General features: G+C 36.7%; 2 protein-coding genes across 2 annotated transcripts; one reads left to right on the top strand and one right to left on the bottom strand.

Moving 5' to 3' along the window:
- Positions 1-1,950: 1,950 nt before the first annotated feature.
- sh3glb1a (SH3-domain GRB2-like endophilin B1a) lies at positions 1,951-12,031 on the top strand. The gene is made up of 9 exons (XM_079863231.1): positions 1,951-2,495; positions 3,453-3,594; positions 4,598-4,726; positions 4,988-5,121; positions 8,024-8,116; positions 10,144-10,233; positions 10,366-10,466; positions 10,551-10,761; positions 10,840-12,031. Exons 1-9 carry the CDS (start codon positions 2,433-2,435, stop codon positions 10,945-10,947), a joined length of 1,071 nt encoding a protein of 356 aa, XP_079719357.1. The 5' UTR covers positions 1,951-2,432; the 3' UTR covers positions 10,948-12,031.
- Positions 12,032-15,880: 3,849 nt separating this feature from the next.
- nrros (negative regulator of reactive oxygen species) lies at positions 15,881-24,553 on the bottom strand. Its single transcript, XM_079863195.1, has 4 exons — positions 24,407-24,553; positions 23,913-24,046; positions 20,885-21,005; positions 15,881-19,990 (listed from the first exon to the last, which is right to left on the bottom strand). The coding sequence occupies exons 3-4, from the start codon at positions 20,990-20,992 to the stop codon at positions 18,041-18,043; spliced, it is 2,058 nt and encodes a 685-aa protein (XP_079719321.1). The 5' UTR covers positions 20,993-21,005; positions 23,913-24,046; positions 24,407-24,553; the 3' UTR covers positions 15,881-18,040.
- Between the last annotated feature and the right edge of the window lie 1,298 nt (positions 24,554-25,851).

Genomic DNA, 25,851 nt, shown 5'->3' with positions numbered 1-25,851 from the left:
GCTATAGATATAATAAAATTTCAGAAACACCCATTTAAAGGTGCACTGTGTAATTTTTAGCGGCATCTAGTGGTGAGGTTGCGAATTGTAACCAACAGAAGTTACGGTGGCCGACAAGAAAAGATGTCGTCGTCTGAGACAGCAAGTAGCCTGTCACCCCCCTTTTAATGGACATTAAAATGCACTATTCAAGTTTTAAAGGGAAAAAATAGCAGATTATTGCTGAAGTGAAAGCACTTCAAAAAATGTAAGTATGAAAAAGTTATGGAAGTTTAAATTTACATTAAATCAAATATAATTTATTTAATATTTTTATTTTATATAAAATATATATTTTACAAAATATGTTTTACCAAAAAAATACTATAAAATCAAAGCCATATATCTAACCAAGTTGTGTTCCAAATTTGAAGTTGATATCACAAAAATTGAAGTTCCCATGAGATTTTGTTTAGGCGTATTACCAAAAATAGCCACCGGGTGTCATTGAATTCCATTGAATTTAACTGTATGCATTCTGCCATATCAAATCAATAAATTTCTGTCCAAATATCACTTCTGTGACAAAATATGGAACCTTGAGACTCAGACCTCTCTGACAATATGTGTTTTGTCAAGATTAGAAAATATTTTGATCATAAATGATGAAACATGACGACGCCCAAAAGGGGAGGAGCCTGATAAGATAATTTAGAGTCCCGTTTTTATGGTAACACAATATCCAGTTTCAAAACAGTTTTCACAGGATGAATTCTGAGATCGTAAGCTTTCAAATGATACCTAATTTATGATAACTGCTAAAATATGTAATTATAAAAAAAGGCAATAAAAAAAGATAATATATTTTAGAGGATAATATATTATACTTTTTAGAAGATAATATTATTTTATATTTTTTTATTGACAAATACTAGATTAAATGTTTTATTATGAACTTTTAGCATGAAAACCAAAGTTTCAATTATTAAAAGTGTGTGCGTCGACTTTTTGTGACTTTTTTTTTCAGAACTCCAGTTATGATGTAGATTTTTTGAGGTGCGCTCTTGTCATAAATTCATCTATTACTGTTTCTGCATAAATTGTAACAAAAAACAGTGCTGAAATATCTATTAAGGAGTCTTAGACCTTTCCAACGATATATAGTTTGTCATGATTAAATTAAGATTTAATTGTAATAGTGAAGTAAACTTAGGCGTCCCATATACGGGACGGTGACAGTTAAAGGTTTCTTTACAAAGATGTATGTTAATAGAACGGCGTATGTAGAAAGAAATGACTCATTCTAAGGTAATAAACATAACGGTTCATTAAATAAGATCTTTATACACCACTGAAAACATAGTTATGTATATGATTTTGCATTTATGTCAACAGATCCTCCTAAATATTACACAATGCACCTTTAAACAACAAATGTTGGGTTGAATAACAACATCTATAAATAAGTTGAATTTTAATATGACGTGATTTATTTTATTTGAAGTATGCCAAAAGTCAAAACCCTCCGTGATCCACCCATTTCTTATCTGCTATTAAAGTCTTAACAGGCAGTAGAGCAGGATTCCAGAACACTACTGATGCTGCATGCTGCCATCTAGTGGTGATAACTATATGCAGTGATAGAAAATTATTCCACAGATGAATTTTTCTATTCACACTGAAAAATTAACTAAGTTATTTAAAGGCCAAGTACTAGCACATAGCCTTTCGTTTTTTCACCATTCAGATAGATAGATAGATAGATAGATAGATAGATAGATAGATAGATAGATAGATAGATAGATAGATAGATAGATAGATAGATAGATAGATAGATAGATAGATAGATAGATAGATAGATAGATAGATCATCCGTAAACAACACATCATTCTCTTGGATTCAACTTTTTTTGACCCGTAGAGGGCGCTATGCACACATAAATACTATACCGTTACACACACACACAACCTGATTAAAGTTTAACTAACTGAAAGAGTAAAAAGGACAGTATGACATCTTCACATGTGAAAACACCTAAGACCTAAAACTTCCTCCAAACATGAAAAAAACAAGCCTGACTCATGTGGCAGACTGAGGCTGGGCCAAAAAAACTAAATATCACGATCTCTAAGCAACATAATTATGTTGCTGAAAATGCTTCCGTTTGAAGTCCCGAAAGCGTTTCGGGGTGTATAATGATGAAGGTGCACACAATTGGACCCATTCGGTTATACCGGACACTTCTCGAGGTCCAGGTCCGATTCGGTGCTCGCAGTAATCAGATCCGTGGGTGGATCTTCCTCTTCTCCGGCTGTTGCTTCAGTCATACTTTCACATACACAAAAAAACCCGGCCGGTGTAATAAAGGCTAACATTGATGTCAACACGTTTATTTACACAATCCTGACGTGCGCCCTCTTTTAATAAATAGTTTTATATTGAAAAGTTAAAGATGGATTTTAACGTGAAAAGACTGGCAGCGGACGCTGGTACTTTATTCAGTCGGGCGGTGCAAGTAAGTGAAGATTCAGATTCTCTGTAAAGATGCGTAAAGTTTTTATTTAGGTTTTATTTCAACACTTTTATCCTAAACACTGGCATTTTGGACGTTAAGGCGCTTTAAGAGATTTCCAATGTTGTATTTCTGTATCTTTCTTTCTCTTTCTCTTTTATTCAGGGCCTCTCTTTCTCTCTCGTGCTCTAAATCGGGTTTGTTAATCGATTTAGCAGCGAAATGTCATTATTTCTTGATTTTATGGCAAAAGCAAACATTAAAGGCTCAGTAATGTCGATTAGACATGCATACTTTGTCATATGGTCAAAATGCACACTGACATTTTAAAAATTTGTCCAGATTTAGTTTGTGAGGCTAACGCTAACGGGCTAAAGTAACGTTAGAGTTTAATCCGGCAGAGCTCAGCACAAAAACACAAAGGCTGTGTCTTAAAACCTACTGAGCTGTCTAGCCAGAGAGTATTTTTATCCATCATAGAGATTGTCAAATGTGCTGATGATGCAGAAAAAATACACGTCGATGATGCCTCATAACGCTGCCTATGTCGACTTCCTATTATGATGTGAAAACTGCGGTTAAGTTTGTTTTATACATTAGTTTGAGCACTAGGCTTTTCTTTTTGGGAGCCTTTACCAAAAAGTAGCCATTTTTAAGTATACTTTATCCAGTAAAAAATACTATCAATGTATTAGAAGTAGGCTATACTTGTAAGTACTGTAACTGTTTCAATACTACTTGGGACTAAATTGGCCCACTTTTTAGAGTATAAGGTATCCTTTTAAGTATACTTTATGGATGGATGGATAGTTACATTTGATGTATTTAGATATATTTTTGCGTGTGTGTAACTACATCAAAATGTTGAACATTAGAAGGTATTATGTGATAACACTTTACCTTGTTTAATATATTTGTGGCAGTAATATGGGCAAATTTTTTTAATGCCTGCTTTCACAGTTCACAGAAGAAAAATTTGGCCAGGCTGAGAAGACAGAGTTGGATGCTCATTTGGAGAATCTCCTCACCAGAGCTGAATGCACTAAACAATGGACAGAGAAGATTTTGAAGCAGACGGAAGTGTTACTGCAGCCAAACCCAAGTACGATCCATTCAGTGATTAGGCTAGATGATTCATTAGCTTTGACATCTTCACCTAATCAGCGGTTAATTATTTTACCCCATGGAAAGATATCGAGGACCTACTACTAGTGTTTGTTTTATGTTTCGACCTTTACATGTGCAATTTAATTATATTTCTCTTAGAACGTTCCTCTTCTCTGGAACCCATCCATATTTCTTCTTTCCTCATGTTCAAATCTCACAAAATGTCAGAAAGTCTGTAACTATAACTACAGCTGTTAGAGCCTCACTATGGTGCCACACCACTTTCAAATATCAGCAGGACAGAAAAACACTCGCACAACAGGAGGGAACAAACAGCTGATTAAAACACAGATCTAGCACGCACACCTGTCTACTCAATCACATCTAGAAAATCACATTCCTTTACTCTTCTTTTTTTTTGTATTTAGAGATTGCTTTTTAAGGATGCAACCATGGTGCTGTAGTATTTAATTATTTGGGAATTATTTGAATTATTTTTACTTTTTATATATAATTATTACTGTTATTAGTCATGTCTGGAAAGAAGGGGGGGAAACTGGTAACACATTACAATAAGGTCCCATTAGTTAAAGGGATAGTTCACCCAAAAATGAAAATTCTGTCATCATTTACTCACCCTCAAGTTGTTCCAAACCTGTATGAATTTCTTTATTCTGCTGAACACAAAAGAAGATATTTGGAAGAATGTCGGGTAACCAAACAGTTTATGGCCCCATTGACTTCCATAGTAGGAAAAATACTACGGAATCAATGGGATCCATTGGGGTTGGGGTCTGGTTACCAACAATCTATAAATGATCAAGTAGAACTAGCTCCATAAGGTAAAAGTTTACCACTTTTTACAGTAAATACAGTACCCTTTTTACTCGTAAATATTGAAATTAGTCTAAATATAATATATTAATTTTATGTGGCATTGATCAATAGTATAGCGTTAATATGTATTGTAATGTTATTCATACTATCTGCATTTTCAGATGTCAGAATAGAAGAATTCTTCTATGAAAAACTAGACAAGAAGGCCCCGACACGGATGAACAACCATGAGCTTCTGGGGCAATCCATGATCGACTCTGGGCATGAATCTGGGCCTGGAACAGCCTACGGTAAGCACCAAACACACAGGCAGCATAGTGGATAACCCATAGTACCCATAGTACCTCATTCAATAATAGTAGTCCATTGACAGTACCCCATTACCCCTTGCTTTAATGTAAACACCTACTAAAACACAAGTAGACTGTTTGCTAGTTGAAAATGGCCTTTAGACATCTCACAATTTTGATAAAATATTTAATCTTTTGATTAAAATCATGTTGATGATATTGAATTAGTATATTGTACAGTTGGTCCGTTTCTGTCCACAGGAAACGCTCTGATTAAGTGTGGCGAGACGGAGAAGCAGATTGGAGGAGCGGAGCGAGAGTTCATTCAGAGCTCTGCCATCAATTTCCTCACGCCTTTCCGCAACTTTTTAGAAGGAGACTTCAAGACTATATTGGTAAGATCAGGCAGCCCTAATAACTGAAACACTGATTTCTGAAACACACCCACCTTATTTTTCACGTAAGTGTGGCTGAGGCCATTTGTAAATTGGCCTAATCAGCTTCGGTTATTTTTAGCTGTACAAAACAGTTTGTTGTTCTGCTTGATATTGCAAACTGTTATTTCTTACCGTGTTATTATAATGTATTGTTATAATTATTATTATAAATAATTAATTATTATATAATTATTATAAACACAATGGTCTGCAGCAAAAACATTTGCCATTTACTGCACTTTTTTTATTCTTATTTCCCTATAGTGGCTAATGAATTGAAAGTCTCACACATTCACAGAAAATAGCTTACTTCCAGAGAATGTCTAATAAGGGGAGAACTTCCACTCTCAGTAAACTTCCGGCTTCTGAACTGGTTGCAGTTCCACTCTGGTTCCATATGAGGGCGCTCACAGGACGAGTGCAGAATGAATGGAGGTCTATGGAGCTATACCCCTCAAAATCCACTTTTCTCAGGATATAATTTTTTGTCTAGTAATTGTGAATGTTGTATTCGAAAGGAGATGCAAAGAAATGACACATTGCTGGGTGTTAGATTTTTTAGAGTCACTTATTTGCTTTAAAAAGTCTTTTAAAATGTCAATGACGTCATACACATCGTACGACCAGAGATACTGCTTTACGGCAATCCGTGTAAATTTCACAGTACATACATAACCATAGGCAGATAAAAGTGCCAGCAACCAAAAAAAAAAGTTGCTGCGTTGATTAAAAAAACTTGGGTGAAAAAGTCCGCCTTAACATTCTGGTCCCACATTGGATGCCACGATGCCATCAAGCGGTATCTCTGGTCGTAATCAGTCCTTCACTGACCAATCAGCGTTCATTAGCAGAATGCTAGCGTGTTATGGGCAACAACAACTCAACCTGTAAGAAATCGAAAGGACATGAGTACTCGTTCATTCAACTTTCGACCTACACTCACCTAAAGGATTATTAGGAACACCTGTTCAATTTCTCATTAATGCAATTATCTAATCAACCAATCACATGGCAGTTGCTTCAATGTATTTAGGGTTGTGGTCCTGGTCAAGACAATCTCCCGAACTCCAAACTGAATGTCAGAATTGGAAAGAAAGGTGATTTAAGCAATTTTGAGCGTGGCATGGTTGTTGGTGCCAGACAGGCCGGTCTGAGTATTTCACAATCTGCTCAGTTACTGGGATTTTCACGCACAACCATTTCTAGGGTTTACAAAGTATGGTGTGAAAAGGGAAAAACATCCAGTATGCGGCAGTCCTGTGGGCGAAAATTCCTAGTTGATGCTAGAGGTCAGAGGAGAATGGGCCGACTGATTCAAGCTGATAGAAGAGCAACTTTGACTGAAATAACCACTCGTTACAACCGAGGTATGCAGCAAAGCATTTGTGAAGCCACAACACGCACAACCTTGAGGCGGATGGGTCACAACAGCAGAAGACCCCAACGGGTATCACTCATCTCCACTACAAATAGGAAAAAGAGGCTACAATTTGCACGAGCTCACCAAAATTGGACAGTTGAAGACTGGAAAAATGTTGCCTGGTCTGATGAGTCTCGATTTCTGTTGAGACATTCAGATGGTAGAGAATTTGGCGTAAACAGAATGAGAACATGGATCCATCATGCCTTGTTACCACTGTGCAGGCTGGTGGTGGTGGTGTAACGGTGTGGGGAATGTTTTCTTGGCACACTTTAGGCCCCTTAGTGCCAATTGGGCATTGTTTAAATGCCACGGCCTACCTGAGCATTGTTTCTGACCATGTCCATCCCTTTATGACCACCATGTACCCATCCTCTGATGGCTACTTCCAGCAGGATAATGCACCATGTCACAAAGCTCGAATCATTTCAAATTGGTTTCTTGAACATGACAATGAGTTCACTGTACTAAAATGGCCCCCACAGTCACCAGATCTCAACCCAATAGAGCATCTTTGGGATGTGGTGGAACGGGAGCTTCGTGCCCTGGATGTGCATCCCACAAATCTCCATCAACTGCAAGATGCTATCCTATCAATATGGGCCAACATTTCTAAAGAATGCTTTCAGCACCTTGTTGAATCAATGCCACGTAGAATTAAGGCAGTTCTGAAGGCGAAAGGGGGTCAAACACAGTATTAGTATGGTGTTCCTAATAATCCTTTAGGTGAGTGTATAACCCATGTTGAACTTGCAAAACCTACAATCAAATCTGAGATTTCTCAATGGCAATCGGGTGAAAGAGACAAATCTAGCCATCTATCTCCACAGACTCCCATTCATTTTGCACTCATGGGCGATCGCCCCCAGTGGAACTACAACCAAAATTTGGTACAATAGGACTTAATAGGAAGTGGCCAGGCTCTCCGTAGACGGGCTCTGTTACTTCTGTGTTGAAAAATAAGGTGGATATTATTTAGAAACATGGCTATATACACCTCCGATCAAAAGTTAAAAAAATCCTGAAAAAAAATATATCATGTTTCCATCAAAATATTAAGCAGCACAACTGTTCAACATTGATAATAATAAGAAATGTTTATTGAGCAGCAAATCAGCATATTAAAAGAATCGTGAAAAATTCTGCTTTGCATCACATGGATAAACTAATTTATTTTTCTGTAAGAAAATAGAAAAGTAAATTTTTAAAAGTTAATCTTATTTCTCAATTGGGTTTAATGTGTTTTTTCACCATTGAAACTAAATGTATGAAGCTATAACAGATTTAGCTTAAAGAATGTCAGAGAGTTTTTAACAGTGCAAATTTAACTTTAAATTCCTTTTTTTATGGAATATTGCAGTGTTTTCTATACACAAATGATTGATCCGTGCTTCATTTCATGCCAACTTTAACAAAACAAACTCTTCTGCTTCTTTACAGAAAGAGCGTAAACTGCTTCAGAACAAAAGACTGGACCTTGATGCCGCAAAGACCAAGCTAAAGAAAGCCAAAATGGCTGATGCCAGAGCTCTGGTGAGTTATTATTGCTTCTACACGAGTTAAAATGGAATTTTCCCCTTAAATATGATGTAACGTCACAGAATTTCCTACTGGAAATTCTTTACAAATGTAAGCTACAGCCCATAAACTAGTAATCAGAGATGGCACTTGCCATCTTCCCTAAACGCAGCTCTGTACTGTCTCTTGTTTTTGTGTCGGCACACGAAAGCCTCTCGGATCTACCCCTCCACCAGGGGACGCTGGCTATGTTGCCAATTTCTCCTTCATGGTGAATTTTCTCCATGTAAAGTGGCTAAAGGTTGGTCTGTGTGTGTTTATCTCCAGAGTTCCACTCTGCTTAAAAAGAGCCACCTTTAAGACATGCTAGTTCCTCTTTAAGTTGTTGATTAAGCTCTTTTGTCCCGGATATTAGCAGCGTGTGTGTTTCCAGGTTCCTTTTTTTGTGCATATAGAGTTTGGAAAGAGGATATCCATGTTTGCTCAACATCGTGATGACATTTCAAAACTGCTCTTCGCCCTTGGCCCCAGTTTCACAAGAGAAGTAAAGAAGTGCTTCAAGATTGTCTCCTCAAGTCCAGCACTCAACCTACACACATATATATATATATATATATATATATATATATACACCCACATACACACATTAGTACCCAAACAAACAGCTCTCCTCTTCCAAAATGGGAAGTGTTTAGTTTGCTTCGATACTGTGAAGTGAGCAAGTAGTTCTTAGTCAATTGCTGCAAATAGTTCATGTTCCCTGCAACAGCAGTGATTTGTGTTGCAATCTTAATCATGCTAACCATAGTTTTTGACAAAATACCATATTATGATTCTTGTTAGCACTATAAAACTGTTAACTTGGTAATCACACCACTGTAATCAAAATGACTCTGAAAGTGTCTGTTTGAAAGAAATCAAATGCATTTATTTGTTTTAGTCACAACGACTATAGTAACTGGTATTTTGGTGGAAACTTGGGTTACCATGCTAAATTTTCCTCAGTGATGCTAGCTGCTAATGTTGTGGCTGTAGTCTGTGTAGATGGTGTTAATCCTCAGTTTTATCTCTAAATATATTATTGCTGTTTTCAAATGCTGTGCAGATGTGGGCAGAGGAAGTGACAAAGGTAAGGAGAATGTTCTGCCATTTTGGATCATCTGTGAATCTTGGCGCTAATGTGAAAACTGCAGTCTGTGTCGTGATGAGTTTCTCTCTACAGTGATAAACTGGAAATTGTGGATCAGTTAGGCAGTATTGCCTGTGTTCACACGGCTTTTTCTTTGCCTGTAATTTCCAACATTTTATGTTTCTTGTGTTATGTAAGATTCCTCAATGCCTGATGGCTAATCAAAACTATGTGCTAAGCTAGGAGGCTAAGCTAGCAGGCTGTTAGCTTGCAAACTGAATACAAAAAGTAGATTCAAGGTCCACTCAAAGGATCTTGCATGAAACTTGCTTTCTGTTGACTAGTTGATCATCATAATGCCCATATCATTGTTATATGCCCTTACTTATTCATATTTTGAGTTTTTTTAACGTTTATATTTCCAGTTTTCATTTTAAGATCATTTTATGTGCTTTTGTCATATTTATTTCCAATTTCAGTTTAATTCATTTTAGTACTTCAACTTATTTATTTCAGTTGTTTTGTTTAAATGTTTTAAACTAATATTTATATTTTATTTTATTTAATATCAGCTTAATTACAATTACCGAAAACCATTTTTAACAGTTTTAGTTTACAACACTGGGCAATACTGCATCTAAATTCACTTATTGCCTCATATTGTTATCACTTCATAATCTCAGCAGAAGCAGAATGTCATCCAGGTATTTTGCACCTACTGTTTTATAAAAAATGCATATTCATATACTTAACAATATCAATTCCCGCTCTACATTTTTCCTTGTTCGAGAAGCCGTTTCACTCGGATATACGTCACAATAGGGAAGAAAAGACTATCGCAACTTCCGTTTCATGCCGACTTTAAGCTGAATCAGCAAAACATTCCTTGACTATTTCTCTCTCTCTCTTTCAGGCCGAGCAGGATCTGAAGATGACACAGAGTGAGTTTGACAGACAGGCAGAAATCACCAGGCTTCTTCTGGAAGGAATCAGCAGTACACATGTGAGCTCTCATCTGAAAACCTGCCGCTCACTGGGCCGCCTGCCAATCCACATCTCACAAGCCCTCAGTTTTACTCGGAAAAACCCAATGTCTGACCATATCGTCTCTCTCCCAACCTTCTTTCTTCCCCAGGCCCATCATCTCCGCTGTCTAAATGACTTTGTGGAGGCTCAGATGACATATTACGCCCAGTGTTACCAGTACATGGTGGACCTCCAAAAGCAGTTGGGAAAGTAAGACATAATCAGTATATTTTATTCTATTTTAGAATCATTTTAATTATTGTTTAACTCATCTGGAATTTTTTCCCCCTCCAGCTTCCCTTCGGCTTTCTCTTCCAACAACAACCAGTCGACGGCCAGTGTCTCCGTACCCATCCTGCCACTGTCAGCCCCTCTTCCTTCCACCACAGGCAATGCGTCTTCAGGTTTCACCGAGCTGCAGAACTTCAGCGGGAGCCGTAAAGCGCGAGTGCTGTACGATTACGACGCCGCGGGCAGCAACGAGCTCTCCTTATTGGCCGATGAGGTAGGCGGCCCACTTGTGTGCCGCTAATACTTTCTTGGTTTGAATTCCTAGTGGCATAGCATGTCCTTTTTCTTTCAGGTGATCATGGTGAGCAGCGTTCCAGGCATGGACTCTGATTGGCTGATGGGGGAACGTGGGACTCAGAAGGGAAAAGTGCCCATTACCTACTTGGAGCTGCTAAATTAAAAGAAAACGAGTGTTGTTGGAACCAAAACAGATCGGTATAGTGTAATCCAGCTGTGCTGCGTACCGTATATGCAAACAAGACGTCTTGTGCTGCTCACATGCAACAGTATTTCATTGGATGTGACATCTTGCAGTCCCAGTATGGGAAGAGGTTCTAACCGGAAGACTGTTTACAAATGAATTAATGCAGAATTATTTTTGAAATGCTTTTGATGTGACATGTTTACTGCCAACATGCCTTGTTATTATACAAAAACTCCAAGAGTGACTTATTATTTGAGTATTTACATGTGTTTACAACAAGAAAGTATTAAAGACTGATTTGTCTTTTTTTATGAATTTGAAAGTGGCTTCCATTATGTACATGAACTCTTATTAGGTTCTAGAACATTTCAAAGCAATTCCTGTAGAAGTGGAGATATGAATATGCCATAATTTATTTTCAGGGTTATGCAGCCACATCGTGGCTGACATGGGCCTCAATTATTATCTTCTGCAGTTTACATTTCTCTTCATTGTGTTAAAAGTTTGAGCACACAAAGAAAATGCTTTATTTGCACGCAGACAGCCTTTCCTGTTATGAATTATGAAACTGTCCTTTTTATATTCATGCAGTTTTCAAAAAGCGCATGGTAAAGATACATCCTATTATGATCCAGTTATTCATTTCATGATACAAACAACTACTTTTTTATACCCATGTGCCTTACAATCGTCTTGAGGTTGATGTTTTTAAATTGTTTAGAGCAAAAAAAAAAAGAAGCTAATTTTACACATTTATGCCATCCTCTGTAATAAAAGCACATTTTTTTTGTTTACATTTATAACTACAAAAGCACAGGTTATCTAACTGCTTAAATTCTGATTACTATCATAGATTTATAAACAATGTTTTCATTACATAATAAAAATGTGTAGACTTTTTACCCTCCTGTTTTGATTCTGAATTGTCTCATTTCGTGCAGTTTCATGTTTGCTATGGCTATTCATTTCATGTTTGGAATAGGACACTAATTTTAACCATTTCTGCAGTATACAGTATAATAGGTGGCATGCTAATTCTCATAAGAATGTTAAGACATTCAATAAAGAAAGGAACAAAAAATGGATTTAATGTGCAAAATGGCAGTTTTTATTTCAAAGATTTCAACTGGGCGCCACTTTCTGACTTAAACATGAGGATAACAATAAACAATGTAGCATTTTATGGTTGCATGATACTGTTTCACATACTATTTTCTAGAATTAAATGCAGTAGTATGCTATTTCGCACACAGCATGAATGACTGTTCTCTCAAATGTCAGTAGAGGTCAGGCTTTTCACTGGGTAATCGTTTTAGGTTTCTAAATGAACCTTTTTTGAATCGTAAAGTGCCTTAAAGTTACACATAGTCATTATATAACATTAATTCATACAGTAATATTCTTAAATGTAACAATCCAGTTACCTGTTTGCCTATATAGGAAGCCTATTTTTTTTAACATACTTAACTTCATTGAACAGAGTAAAAAATAAAAAAAATAAAAAACTCGATCCCCGTTGTTCAATAAAATCATGCGTCGTTACATATAGCATGCTGTAAGGTGAGGATGACAGAGCAACTCATGTGTTAGTGTTGCTCTTGCCTTGTGTAAACAGTGCGTGGATGGTCAGCGAGGGGAGGGTTAAGAGGAAGTTGTGCTAAACAGGCTGTTGACTTCCTGTGCTGTTGTGGCTCAGCACAGCAGGCGTTTACACTTGCTGTCCGTTACTCAGCCTCACATGCCGAGAGGGCATGTTCAGTTCCTTCCCGAAAACAGCAATGTGAGAGCTGACCTGTGAAGTGCTCCTTTCTGCTTCTGTATAAAACAACTCAAGCCAGAATAATGTTAAAGTCACCATTAAATTAAAATTCACACTTCTTTTTTTATGGAATATTGCAGTATTTGTTAGGCTAGATACCTACATGAGTTTTTTCCGTGCTCCTTATTTTAAATGAATGTGCTATCGCAATCATATCTTATTAAATAAAATAAATTCCCCCTCCCTCTTGCAGCAATAAAAAAAAAAAAAATCTGATAAAAAAAAACAAAAACTTACCCTATCACAACATCTCGTGAGGGCGGGACAACCTGTCACTCACATTAGATCGACCAATAGCAAACCACAATGATCCAACAATCCAATCAATGGAGTGCTATTAATGAATATTTTTGTAGGCCAACCCGGAAGTCAGCATCACACTGGTTCCCTCAACAAAAACCCAATAGGATTTTTCTGCATGCTTTTGAATTATCACAAAAAATAAGCTCTGTGATCATCAAAGGTTTATGATAGTGAGAAACAACTCACTAGCCAGAAATAAAAAGCTAACCTTTTAGCTTACACCATGGTCGCTCGACTTCAAAGTCACCAACACCAAGCTTCAAACTCTTTCAGTCTTTATTTAAAAAAAAAAAAAAAAAAAAAAAATCCCTGAAAGTGTGAGTTAGAATAGTTTGCAAGAGCGCGATTATAAACTCAACGAGGCTGTGAAATTGGACTATAGTAGCAACTTATTAGCAACCGCCTTTTTCAAGACACGTGAAAGCTTTAAAAACAAATCATGAGTGGACTATTAATGGTGTGTGTTATTTCATAGAACATGAAAATATCTTGAGCATGTGTTAACCACAGACCTTATAATTACGTGTTTAACCAAATCCCATTCAAAAAACCAAGTGAATTCGGGAAGAAGAAACCGGAAGTGATAAAATGCTAACTCGTTTCCGGCTGTTGGCCTACAAAATATCATCCCTGCAGGAATGAAGTCTGCGTGAAGTTGTTTCATTCAGATAGGCTATATGTCACAATAGGGAAAAAAGACTATATCGCAACCTCTGTAATTTGCTACTTATAGATTTTTTATGTTATGTAAAAACAAATATTAACAATAAGTGTAATTGTGATTGTCAAAACATTTGGTAACTAAATAGAATTTTATGAAGTTTAGTGACAACATGTCACAATGTTTACATTGTACAATGACTGGTAGGATACAGTTTTTATTATTGCTTGACAAAAATTTCAAGATTTCAATTCCATGCTTGTGATTTGATTCCGATTTTGATTCAATATTGACTAATTTGGATACATGTTTATTTTACATTTTATTTAAAAAATAATCTCACCTAATGCTGTAAACATAGAGGGCCCAATCTGCTGGTATTATTAAAGATTGAAAATAACAAATTAAATTAAATATAATGCAGTTTTTGTTATAATAACAATTATTTAATGACATAAGTAAAAATATAATAAATATGTAATATAGTGCTCAGCAAAATCTCCTCTCTAGCTATTTTTTCTATTCAATTAACATGCTATGGTCATTAAATGGCTTTCCTGAGCTAAATGTAACGTTATGTGTTCTCCTGCTGTTACATTGACCTCTTTCCGTGGTTGAAAAACAATAATTTCGATATTATGTATACTTTCGGTAAGTTGTACTGCATCTTTAAATAAAAAAGTAACAGATGATCGGTTCACGTGCACTTGAACTGAGGCGCTCAGCGATCTGTCACGTCACATTTACAAGCGCCAAACGTATTTTTGTCTGAATTTCGTAATAAAATTGACGGAATCTAAGAGCTGAGAATTAGTTTAATATTAAAAGTACCTCTTTGCTCCGCAATTTTTCTGTGCGTGAGAAAATGGATGTGTGGCGTATCTGCAAGCCCGTCGGGACCGCTAAGCCCATTCGGGGTCGGGTCGGACTCGGGCTTATTTAGCTTCTCTCCTTTCATTGTGCCCATATACGTGCAGAGCACACGTCACATAATGTGTGTGAAATATTGTTGTATTTATTATTTTATAAATATTATACATCGCCTAAGCAACACAAACGCAATACGCAAATTGTCGCAAATACGCGCGCGTCACTCACGTGCAATAACAGTGACAGTTGACCATGCAGAGGATCAGGGAGTCAAGTTGGATTTTTTATTTTATTTTTTATTAATATTATTTAACATTATCCAGTTGGTGAAGAGTTCTTCATTTTTGAACATTGTTCTTTAGTTTTCTTAAAAGCAAAGGAAGGTAGGCCGTTTATTTACTTATTTTTGCGGTTGGATCCCGTGGCGCTATATTCTCTACTGCATGCTTATGCTTTTCTCTAATGGACAGTCTGTTCAATATTTGTGGGCATGATTGGTGATGTTTCAGGCCAATAATAAAAGTTTACCTTTTAGTAGCGTGTGATGTGCCGTGCGTGAAGCAGACAGCGCGCATCAGAGAGCGCGCATCAAAGAGCGCGCGTCAGAGAGAGCTTAAAGTGATACTTCTCGGGTCGGGTCGGGTTCGGGCTGAAAAAATTGCAGCCGTTGTCGGGCTGGGGCCGGGTAGGGCTTGAACACCACGGGCCAGGGCCGGGTTAGGGCTGGAGTTTTTGGCCCGTGCAGGGCTCTAGCGTGAGAAAAGTGTCAATTGCGTGAGTCTCACTCAGAGAGACTGAGAGTTGGCAGCCCTGTAGATAGATAGATAGATAGATAGATAGATAGATAGATATTTTGTTAATGAAACATCCCAATTAACCCTTTAATTTATTTTATTTTATAAATGCTTACCATGGTGACAAAAACACTGATATGAATCTGAAAGTGTGTGTGTTTATTTCTTGTATATTTTAGTCAGTCCAGTTCCTCATTCAAATATCAAATCACTAGGTTCATTGAGGATTGGTTTTAATGGACAAATCACCATACCACATTCAACCACATCACGAGATTTGCCTCTGGCACAAATAAATGATTCATAATAAAAATGAAATACAAAAACATATATATACCAGTATATACTGACAGCAGGAAGCGGTAACATCCTTTTCACATTTGCTTTCTCATACCAAACTTAAATCAAAATAGTTTCAGATTCTCTCAGAGGAAAACTGCACATTGGTTAATTTTTTTTTTTGGTTAAACATAATTCTGTTTTAAGTGTATCACTCTTTCTGACAATAATTCATCTTTTATTCTTACTTTAAATAATGATGTTATATCCATAATACTCCTACTTCCCCAAACCCATTTTAAATACAGAGTTTTCAGGACTGACTTTGATCCAAACTATGGCAGATGTGCCTCTGAGCCCATGCCTGTGACTACGCTCCCTAGTTTCTCTTTTTCTCGCTCATTCTCTGTTCAAACCGCCATGACCTAGAGAAACACCACAGTGGTATTCTGGTTACACTCTGGTTTAACATGCACACATGGCTCTCAGTGTATACAACACACACACAAACACTGCCAGGTTCCCATGCTCACTGCCTGACTGACATTTAGCTTTCCTTTTGTCTTCTTGTCACACAATTTGTGCTACAGAATCATGAGAAATTCCACGGAGGCTGATGTGCTAGACGGCGTGGTTTAGGTTTAGTGGTCTAACCCTGATGATCCCTGCAGTGAGAAGTCTCAGAATAAATCTTTGCATTGGTCAGTGTGGATACTCAATGTGGCCACATGATCACCTTTACTTTTGTACTTTAGTGTTTGTACTTTAGTACAATAGTGTTTGCAATGCATTTTGAAATCACGCACACACATATATAGACATTATAAAGGAATCTAATCACATAAATAAACTGCTAGGTTAATGTGAGCTGCTAGGTTAATATTTCAGATGAAAAATGAACACGACAGCGATCCTTTACATCCTGCTGAAACTGCCTCTGAGAACTCGGCATGGAGCAAAACCACATCACCACCCCCCTCTCTGATACCGAGAGCTGGGCAGTTGCTACAGGTCTTAGCAAAACAGGAAATTTCATGTTTCCTTTGCTACTTTTAGCGCTTGTTCTTAACGCGCAACTTCTGCGAACATACACACATGCACACACACAAATCTGACTTGGATTGTTATAAAATAAAAAGCACATTTGAAGACCTTTCTTGTAGTAGGTGATCCCCAAAACAAATGCAAGCCAATCAAAACAAGTAATACAAACTCAGTGAGTGTTTTAGCGCAATTTTCTCACCTCATGGGATCACAACACTAAGAGATCGTAAATCTTTTCCTGGATTTTTTTTTTTGTGCGTTAGACCTTCCTTAACATAATGCCGAAAATCCGAAGTCTCTAGGTGGTCTGGTTGAGGAGTAGATAGAAGTGCAAGATTGGTGCGCACAGACAGAACAGAAATCATGAGCTAACAATCGCAATTTTGTCCGGTGGAAAATTGCGCTAAAAAGAGCCAAATTGCAAGTAAACTTCAAGCAGGCTGTTGGTTATATGCTGTAAGCATAATGTAAGAAAGTGAAAAAATATTTTATAATAGTTATCATAGCTAAGATCATGTGCATAATGTTTATTCAATTTAGTTATTTAAGAAGATTTTTTTTTCAATATAGAGTCAAAATCAAAATAATGAGAACAAAACTTTCAAATAGCTTTATATAACTAATAGAACCTAGCTAATACAAGCTGTGACTTGAAATATGACCATAGTGTTATATGCTCGTTTATATTAGTAGTCGTGTATGGTCCTTTTAGAGGCATGTTTTATGAAAGGTTTAACACAAGGACATAATAACATATTCAATATTCAAGGTAATCGTATGTAAACATTTGATCATTTTCCACTGAAACCCTATATTGATCAACCACTAACAATGTCTGTGGTGTTTCAGCCCTGATTTGAAATTTAACCCTCGCACATCAATATTTGATTGGGGAACTTGTTTTAGCAAATAATTTATTCAAAATAAAAAGCACTAGGTCAAGGTCATGGGTTCAATTGCCAAGGAACACATATACCAATAAAATGTATAATGTACTGCAAGCTGTTTGCCAAATGAATAAATGCAAATATAAAGCATAATGACTGAAAGTTTAATTGCCACTTTTGTTTTCACATTTACAAACCATACAGCAGCCAGATATTTTCATGCATTTTAATGACGATAAAATGAAATACATTCACAGGCTTACAGACCAATATGGCCTAAATCTTTTACATTAATATCACATTTCTCTTTTGTTATGCCCCGTTGTCTGAAAGTAGCAACCTTTAACAGCATATTTGCATGTTAGCCCCTTATTTTACAGAGACATTCATTCGTTTTACAATAGCATGTTTCTCAATAGGGAGTTGGCCTCCAGCATCTCTTTTTAATAGCGCGAGGCAACATTCTTGGCTTAAAGGTGAGCATGTAAATGATAGAAATACCCATGATGGAAACACTGACTGTTACAAAGAGAAGGATGTACCACACAACAGACTCCTCATTACTGGTACCACCACAGTGGACGGCGTCCAAAAGGACGATATTGTGACGTCTGTGGTTTAAGTCCAAACAAGTAATCTCGGAGTGATCTACAACAATGATGTCTTTATTCTCCCCGAAGGTCCTGTACCAGTCTAAATGGCAACAGTTGAATGCATTTCCATTCATATAAACAGTGTGCAGTCTTTGAGCTAACATGCTAGCATGTTGGGACTGGATGGTTGTCAACATGTTATCCCTCAAGTCCAGAAGTTTCAGGTTTAATGCCATTAGAGATTCGGGAAGTTCTAGTAGTGAGTTTCTACAGATGTTTAATGACTTCAAATGGCTGTACGTAGAAAAGTCGAAGTTTTGAAGACCGGTATTACCAAGGCCCAAATGCTGTAAAGTATTTGCGAGACCTTCCAGAGATTCCTGTTTAAGGTGTAGGTCTGGATTGTTGGACAGTTCAAGATGAGTTAGAGGCGTGCCCTTGAACGCTGAAGACGGTATGTTACGAATGCTACAGCCGGAAAGATAAAGCTGTTTTAGGGAAACCATGTTGGACCACACAACACATCCTGAGGAACTTTTGTAGTTTGGCAAGTAACACACGTCCATTGCGTTGTGACTGAGATCTAGTGTGCTAAGATTTGGCAGACTAGCAAATATCATAGGTTGAAGGTTCTGAAGGTCATTTGTACTCAGATTCAAATGTGTGAGATTATTTAGCTCACTAATGGAGCGTTGGCTTGCGTTTAGCTCGGTTAACCTGTTTCGGCTCACATCCAGTTCGTAGAGGGTGTCTGGCAAATCTTCAGTCGTCAAACTAAAGGACTGTAAACAGTTACTTCTCAGCCTCAGCCAGTACAGATGCGGCATCTGTTGAATGAATCCTTGGGGGAAATAGTTCACCTTGTTTTCACTCAGGTCCAGGAGCTCCACTGAAGAAAGATCACCGTGAAGGTTCTCATTCCAGAGCTCCACTGTGATGTTGCTCACATTTTGCCCCAAGTTGTAGTACTCAACCTTAGTCGTCCAGTTTGAAGATGTGTTATTTGCAAAGTGTTGGTAAAAACCAACTCGATTATTGGACAACAACAAAGTTCTTATTCGGTTGAGTGTTGGAAGGAATGGAAAGAACAGCAAATGGTTGTCGGACAGATCCAACGTGTCCAGCTGAAAGGTCTCATTCAGATCCTGATTGGTTATGAACCATTCAATGGAATTGTGGCTGGCGTTAAGGACCAGCAGTTGGGTCATCTCAAAGTTGACCAAACAAGGCAAGAAGTTGAAGGCAAGGTTCAACCTCTGGAGTTTTTTCATGTGATCAAATGCTCCACTGATCTCAAACAACAAATTTCTCTCGACGTTCAGCTCCTTAAGCTTATGAAGGCTTCTGAATGTTGACTCATCCAGCCTCAGCATGGCATTCCGGGACAAGTATAGAGACTCAAGCGAGGACAGATTCTGTACCAGCACAGACACCATGTCCTCCGTGAGACCATTACCCGAAATATCAAGAGTCTTTAGTTTGGATAGAGAGCTCAAGGACTTGGCCACTTGCTTGTGTCCATTATGAAGCTCATTGTCAGCTAAATTGAGGTTTTCTAACAGAGGCGATTCAGAGAAAACGTTCTTTTCCACTGTCATTAGTCCATTGTTGGCACAGCTCAGCATCCGTAGTAAAGGATACCTAGAGAGACAACCATCTTGAAGGTTTAACATAAGGTTGTTGTCTAAGAAGATCTCCTCAATTTGATGTGGTAAATGATCTGGTATGGTGGAGAGCTGACAGCTGTTGCACAGAGCCGTGCTTTGGATCTGGAGATGTGGAGAGAGACAGAAAAGAGAAGGAAAGACTGATTTAGATTCTTCTTAAAAAATGGAAAAAAAATTTAAATAGTTAACATGATGATGTGACTCAATATTTCCACTACAGTTCATTGGGCCCATTTGAATCTTTTCACTTGCTAAGCACATGGAGAACATCAAAAATAGATGAACAAGAAAATTTAGCCCACTTGTGGTTTGATGATTAGACTTCATAGCCTATACATGGTAAAAATGTTTAGTCAAGTAACCTAAAAATGTCCTTCATGTGGTAACATCTAAATTCAAGTCAAAAATAATATTTAAAATGTCTAAATTCTCCTGAATACATCAGGTTAAAATAATTTCAAAAGTTCAGGGTGAGTAAAAATAGCTTGTTAAAGCGATAGTTCACCCAAAAATGAAAATTTTGTCATCATTTACTCACCCTCAATTTGTTCCAAACCTGTATGAGTTTATTTATTCTGCTGAACACAAAATAAGATATTTTAAAGAATGTTGATAACCAGACAGTTGACGGTAGCCATTGACATCCATAGTATTTTTTTCCCTACTATGAAAGTCAATGGCTACCGTCAACTGTTTAGTTAAAACATTCTTCAAAATATATATTTTTTGTGTTTAGCAGAAGAAAGAAACTCATACAGGTTTGGAACAAATTGAGGGTGAGTAAATGATGACAGAATAAAACATTTTGAGTGAACTATCCCTTAAGGTAACAACTGCACCATCATACTTTAAGATTAAGCATTTTGAATATATTACATAGTAGTTTCTAAAGCGAAAATATGTTTAAGCAATATGGCCATTTACATTCCAGGAAATCATCATGTGTATCAGTGTTCTTATAGAAGTATTTGTACAGTCTTCCTTTTTCTCACATACCAGTCTGCAGGGGAAGGTCTGTGGATGTCCTGAGGCTGAAAGTAGGCCCAGCAGTAGCGGCACCACGGCGTGACAGACCACGATGGACAAGCAATCGAACACCGGCATCTTAACATGATCACTGTGATGAAGGTCAAATAGACTATTAAAGCATCACAACTACAAGAGTAGATTCCACAAGAGACCACAACTATAAATATTTATTTATATACACACAGACACAGACACACACACATATATATATATATAAAGTGATTTTCACTGATCTTTATTCAAATAATATTAAAAAAAATATTAAAGATTTTGTAAGCATATTGTGTAATTCTTTTTACTTGTGATAACGCAATGAAACATGGCAAATTGTGCGGACATACATTTTGGGCAGGCTGTCCTACAAAGAAACACATGCAAAAACAAGAAAGAACCAAAGAAATATTAATAACTGATTATGTTATAGTCAATGTATGATTTTTTCGGTGAGCTTTTTGTTTTTCCTATTCTTTAGTAAAATAAACCCTGTAGCAGATTTTTTTTTGTCAAATAGTTTTGTATTTTGTTCTTCCTCAAATCTAAAAATAAATAAATAAAAAATTATATATATATATATATATATATATATATATATATATATATATATATATATATATATATATACACACACACACACACACACACACACACACAGAAGTATACACAAGTGACCAAAAAGTGGTGTCCGAACGGGATATTTGTTTTCAATGACCCTACATGTTTGATTAAACCATCCATATTTCTATCTATCTATCTATCTATCTATCTATCTATCTATCTATCTATCTATCTATCTATCTATCTATCTATCTATCTATCTATCTATCTATCTATCTATCTATCTTATATAAACAGCTCTGGAAAAAATTAAGAGACCATTGCAAAATGATCAGTTTCTCTGGTTTTACTATTTATAGATATGTGTTTGGGTAAAATTAACATTTTTGTTTTATTCTATAAACTACTGACAACATTTCTCCCAAATTCAAAATAAAAATATTGCTTCAGCAAGGCTGGAATCGGGCAGATTTGTCTTTGTGAAGGACGCATTCATCAAGCCGTGTACAAGGTTGTCCTGGAAGAACACTTGCTTTCCTCTGCTCTGACAATGTTCCCCAACTCTGAGGATCGTTTTTTCCAGCAGGACAATGCTCCATGCCACACAGCCTGGTCAATCAAGGTGTGGATGGAGGACCACCTGATCAAGACCCTGTCATGGCCAGCCCAATCTCCAGACCTGAACCCCATTGAAAACCTCTGGAATGTGATCAAGAGGAAGATGGATCACAAGCCATCATATAGCCGAGCTACTTGAATTTTTGCACCAGGAGTGGCATAAAGTCACCCAACATCAATGTGCAAGACTGGTGGAGAGCATGCAAAGACGCATGAAAGCTGTGATTGAAAATCAGGGTTATTCCACCAAATATTGATTTCTGAACTCTTCCAAAGTTAAAACATTAGTATTGTGTTGTTTAAAAATGAATATGAACTTATTTTCTTTCCATTATTCGAGGTCTGACAACACTGTATCTTTTGTGTTATTTTGACAAGTTGTCGTTTTCTGCAAAGAATTGCTCTAAATGACAATATTTTTATTTGGAATTTGGGAGAAATGTTGTCAGTAGTTTATAGAATAAAGCAAAAATGTTAATTTTACCCAAACACATATCAGAGAAATCGATAATTTTGCAGTGGTCTCTCAATTATTTTCCAGAGCTGTATATATATATATATATATATATATATATATATATATATATATATTACATATGCATTTCATGTTTTTGAAAGAAGTCTCTTATGCTCACCAAGGCTGCATTTATTTGACAAAAAATACAGTAAAACAGTAATATTGTGAATTATTACAATAAAACAAATCTAATTTCTAATTTAATATATTTTAAAAAGTCATTTATTCCTGTAATGGCAAAGCTGAATTTTCAGCATCATTACTCCAGTCTGAAATTTAATTTAAGTAACAGAATATAATGTTCATCTTAAATCTTTTAAACACTAAAATTGTTTCTAGTTGACACTCCACTTTCAAATTATATTTCAAAACAAAAAAATGACTTTGACACCTTGTGGTCCACGTGTGGCACGGATAATTCGTGGCTTAAATCAAATTCCAAATGTGTTATAGGTTATAAGTAAGATTGGTTAGGCTGCGGACACAGGATCAAAGCCATCGATTGATTTAAAGTGGCCCTAAAAATACTTGGACACTTGTGTCACACTAGCACGAATGTTACTGCATTAGATATCGTAATATCAAACCAACCGGCATTTATTTAAAAAGAAAGATTCGCTTCAAGATAATATTTAAGAAATATACACACGCACACATATACATATATACACACAAATATATATATATATATATATATATATATATATATATATATATATATATATATATATATATTATAAAAAACTTATCTAGCCTACAGTCCAAAATTAAGATGAACATTTATTTTGACAGTTTATGGATGTCAAACCTTACTGGAACATCACCACAGTAGTTAATGTTATTATGAACTGTCCTTACTTTACAGTTGTGTACTTGACACTGTGAATGTGACAACTGACTTTATAAATACTGGTTAAAAGTGCAGAAGTCTAAAAGGTCATCATTTGAGATATCTAAAAAGACATTTGTTTGTAGGCTATATGCCGGTTGGTTTGATATTTTATTATCTAAAATCTTGACCTTTTATGTGTGATCAATGAGCCCAAATACTTTTGGAGCCCCCGTATGCATTAAAAAGTTAAGACACAATATCTTCTAAACTAGGTTCGATCACAACAAAACATGTAAATGTTTCGTGCTTGGCTTGAGTAAGATACGAGAGGTCACGCAGGCGACTATACCTGTAATGAGTGTATAGCCTACTGAAAGTCACATTGAAACAAATCGTTAAACAGCTATTAAACATTAAGCCTGTCTGTTTTATATTGACACACACATCCAGGTGAGTATAATGTGCACACTTACCCCAGCGGCCAGGATCGCGCCCTCCGCTCCTGTGTGAAGTTCACAGAAGACCATTACATCGGTTTGCGGGGAGGTTCTGTTGGCTTGGTCTCTTCGAAGATGCAAAGTGCTTGACATCTGCATCTCTGCAGTGTCTTTAGTAATTGCGGAAGCAAGCAAGCAACGGAAACGCAGTCACATGAAGCCAGCCAAGATCATAATTTCACACAGTCACACACACACACACACACACACACACACACACTGACGGTCAGAAATATGCACGTTATGTAAAAATCTACCACATCCCACAACAGTAAAAGTATTTCAGTTTCAGTAGAATGGAGCAGAAGGGGGATCATGAAATAGGCTATATTTAACGGTTCTTACATAAAAAAATAACATGCATGAGGACAAAATATTGAAGTGATAGCATGGCGTGTGAGATGCAAATGCACGTTAAACTATAAGATGCACAAACATTTCACCTTATTTCAGTAGACCACAAAACCTACCAAGTGAACACACCCAAAGCACCCACTACTGGTTTCACTCATCAGATACTACTCAAGAGGAAACCACCAAGAGCTCACACCCTTCCTGCTACAAAGATGCAGGGCAGGCCCATCACTTCTCCGCGTTGAAACTGTCGCAGACATGCTGTTTGTCACAAATTGTGCTATTGTGAAAAACGTGTGAAAATGTTGACACGTGGGCCGTGGTATATTGCTTCATTTCCAAATACATCTGCTGATAGCCATCTAAAAAAGCAATCTAATGTTAACACATGTAGCTACTAGCTACAATGATTTTCATACCTGACCACATCCCATTTTAAACTCCCAGTAGTATAAAGGCGTAGCGTATCATCTCATTGCACATTCAGTGACTGTAAACAATGGTTCAGGCTTCTAAGTGCAGTATTAAAATGGAAAAACAAACAAACTGCAATCTATGTAAAGTCGATCGATTGATCAGTTTTGTACTGTAAACAACTGGTGATTGGTGATCTGCGTGTACGAAAATCGTCAACTATAAGAAATCTCAGGTGCTCAAAAATAGCGAGATGTTTTATATTTTCTATAGAAAATATGAGTGAGTGAGCTTGCTCGTGCAGAACTCGCTCTCCACGATGCTAGTGTGTTGTGTGTGGTTCCCAGACCATCACTAGCGGTTTTTAGTGCATTGCAGTTACTAACGTGTCGAGTCTTTTTTTTAGTGGAGTGCTATATTCCGTTGCTAACATAGGTATAATACATAAATGCCACATTCAACAGCTGCAGAAACGTCGACGCGCCCGCCATTTTGGAACGGTCAGCGTGTCGTCGCTCACACTAAGGCCACAACAGTTCAGCTCTACCTCTCTGAGTCTGCACGTCTAATGGGGTGCAGCAGGGATAGATTTGTGGATACTAGGGTAAGTTGTGAAACCGCCGAGATTAAAATTCCAGAAGAAATGGGACAGGTAAGAACGTTGGTTTGTTTTAATGGGCCATTCTACAGAATTGGTTCAAACTGCTGCCCCACAACCAAAAAACACATTTAAAAAGCATAAGTATTACAATTTTAGATGTTTACAAAGATCCATCTATTATCTATTGAATCCCATAATAATGTTTTAAATATCAGTAAGCTTAATATCTGTAACTTTAAGGAACGATTCATTTTGAGAAAAGTAGCGATTCTTTTTGAGAAGTAGCGATTCATTTTGAGAAGTAGCGATTCATTTTAAGAAAGTATCAATTCATTTTAGAAAAAGTAGTGATTCATTTTGAGAAAGTATCAATTCATTTTAGAAAAAGTAGTGATTCATTTTGAGAAAGTATCAATTCATTTTAGAAAAAGTAGTGATTCATTTTGAGAAAGTATCAATTCATTTTAGAAAAAGTAGCTGTTTTGAAAAAGCATCGATTCATTTTAAGAAAAGTATCGATTCATTTTAGGAAAAGTATCTATTCAT

Source organism: Squalius cephalus, assembly GCF_949319135.1.
Source record: "Squalius cephalus genome assembly, chromosome: 25".
Classification (NCBI taxonomy): Eukaryota; Metazoa; Chordata; class Actinopteri; order Cypriniformes; family Leuciscidae; genus Squalius; species Squalius cephalus.
This window is presented reverse-complemented; position numbering and strand designations above follow the sequence as displayed.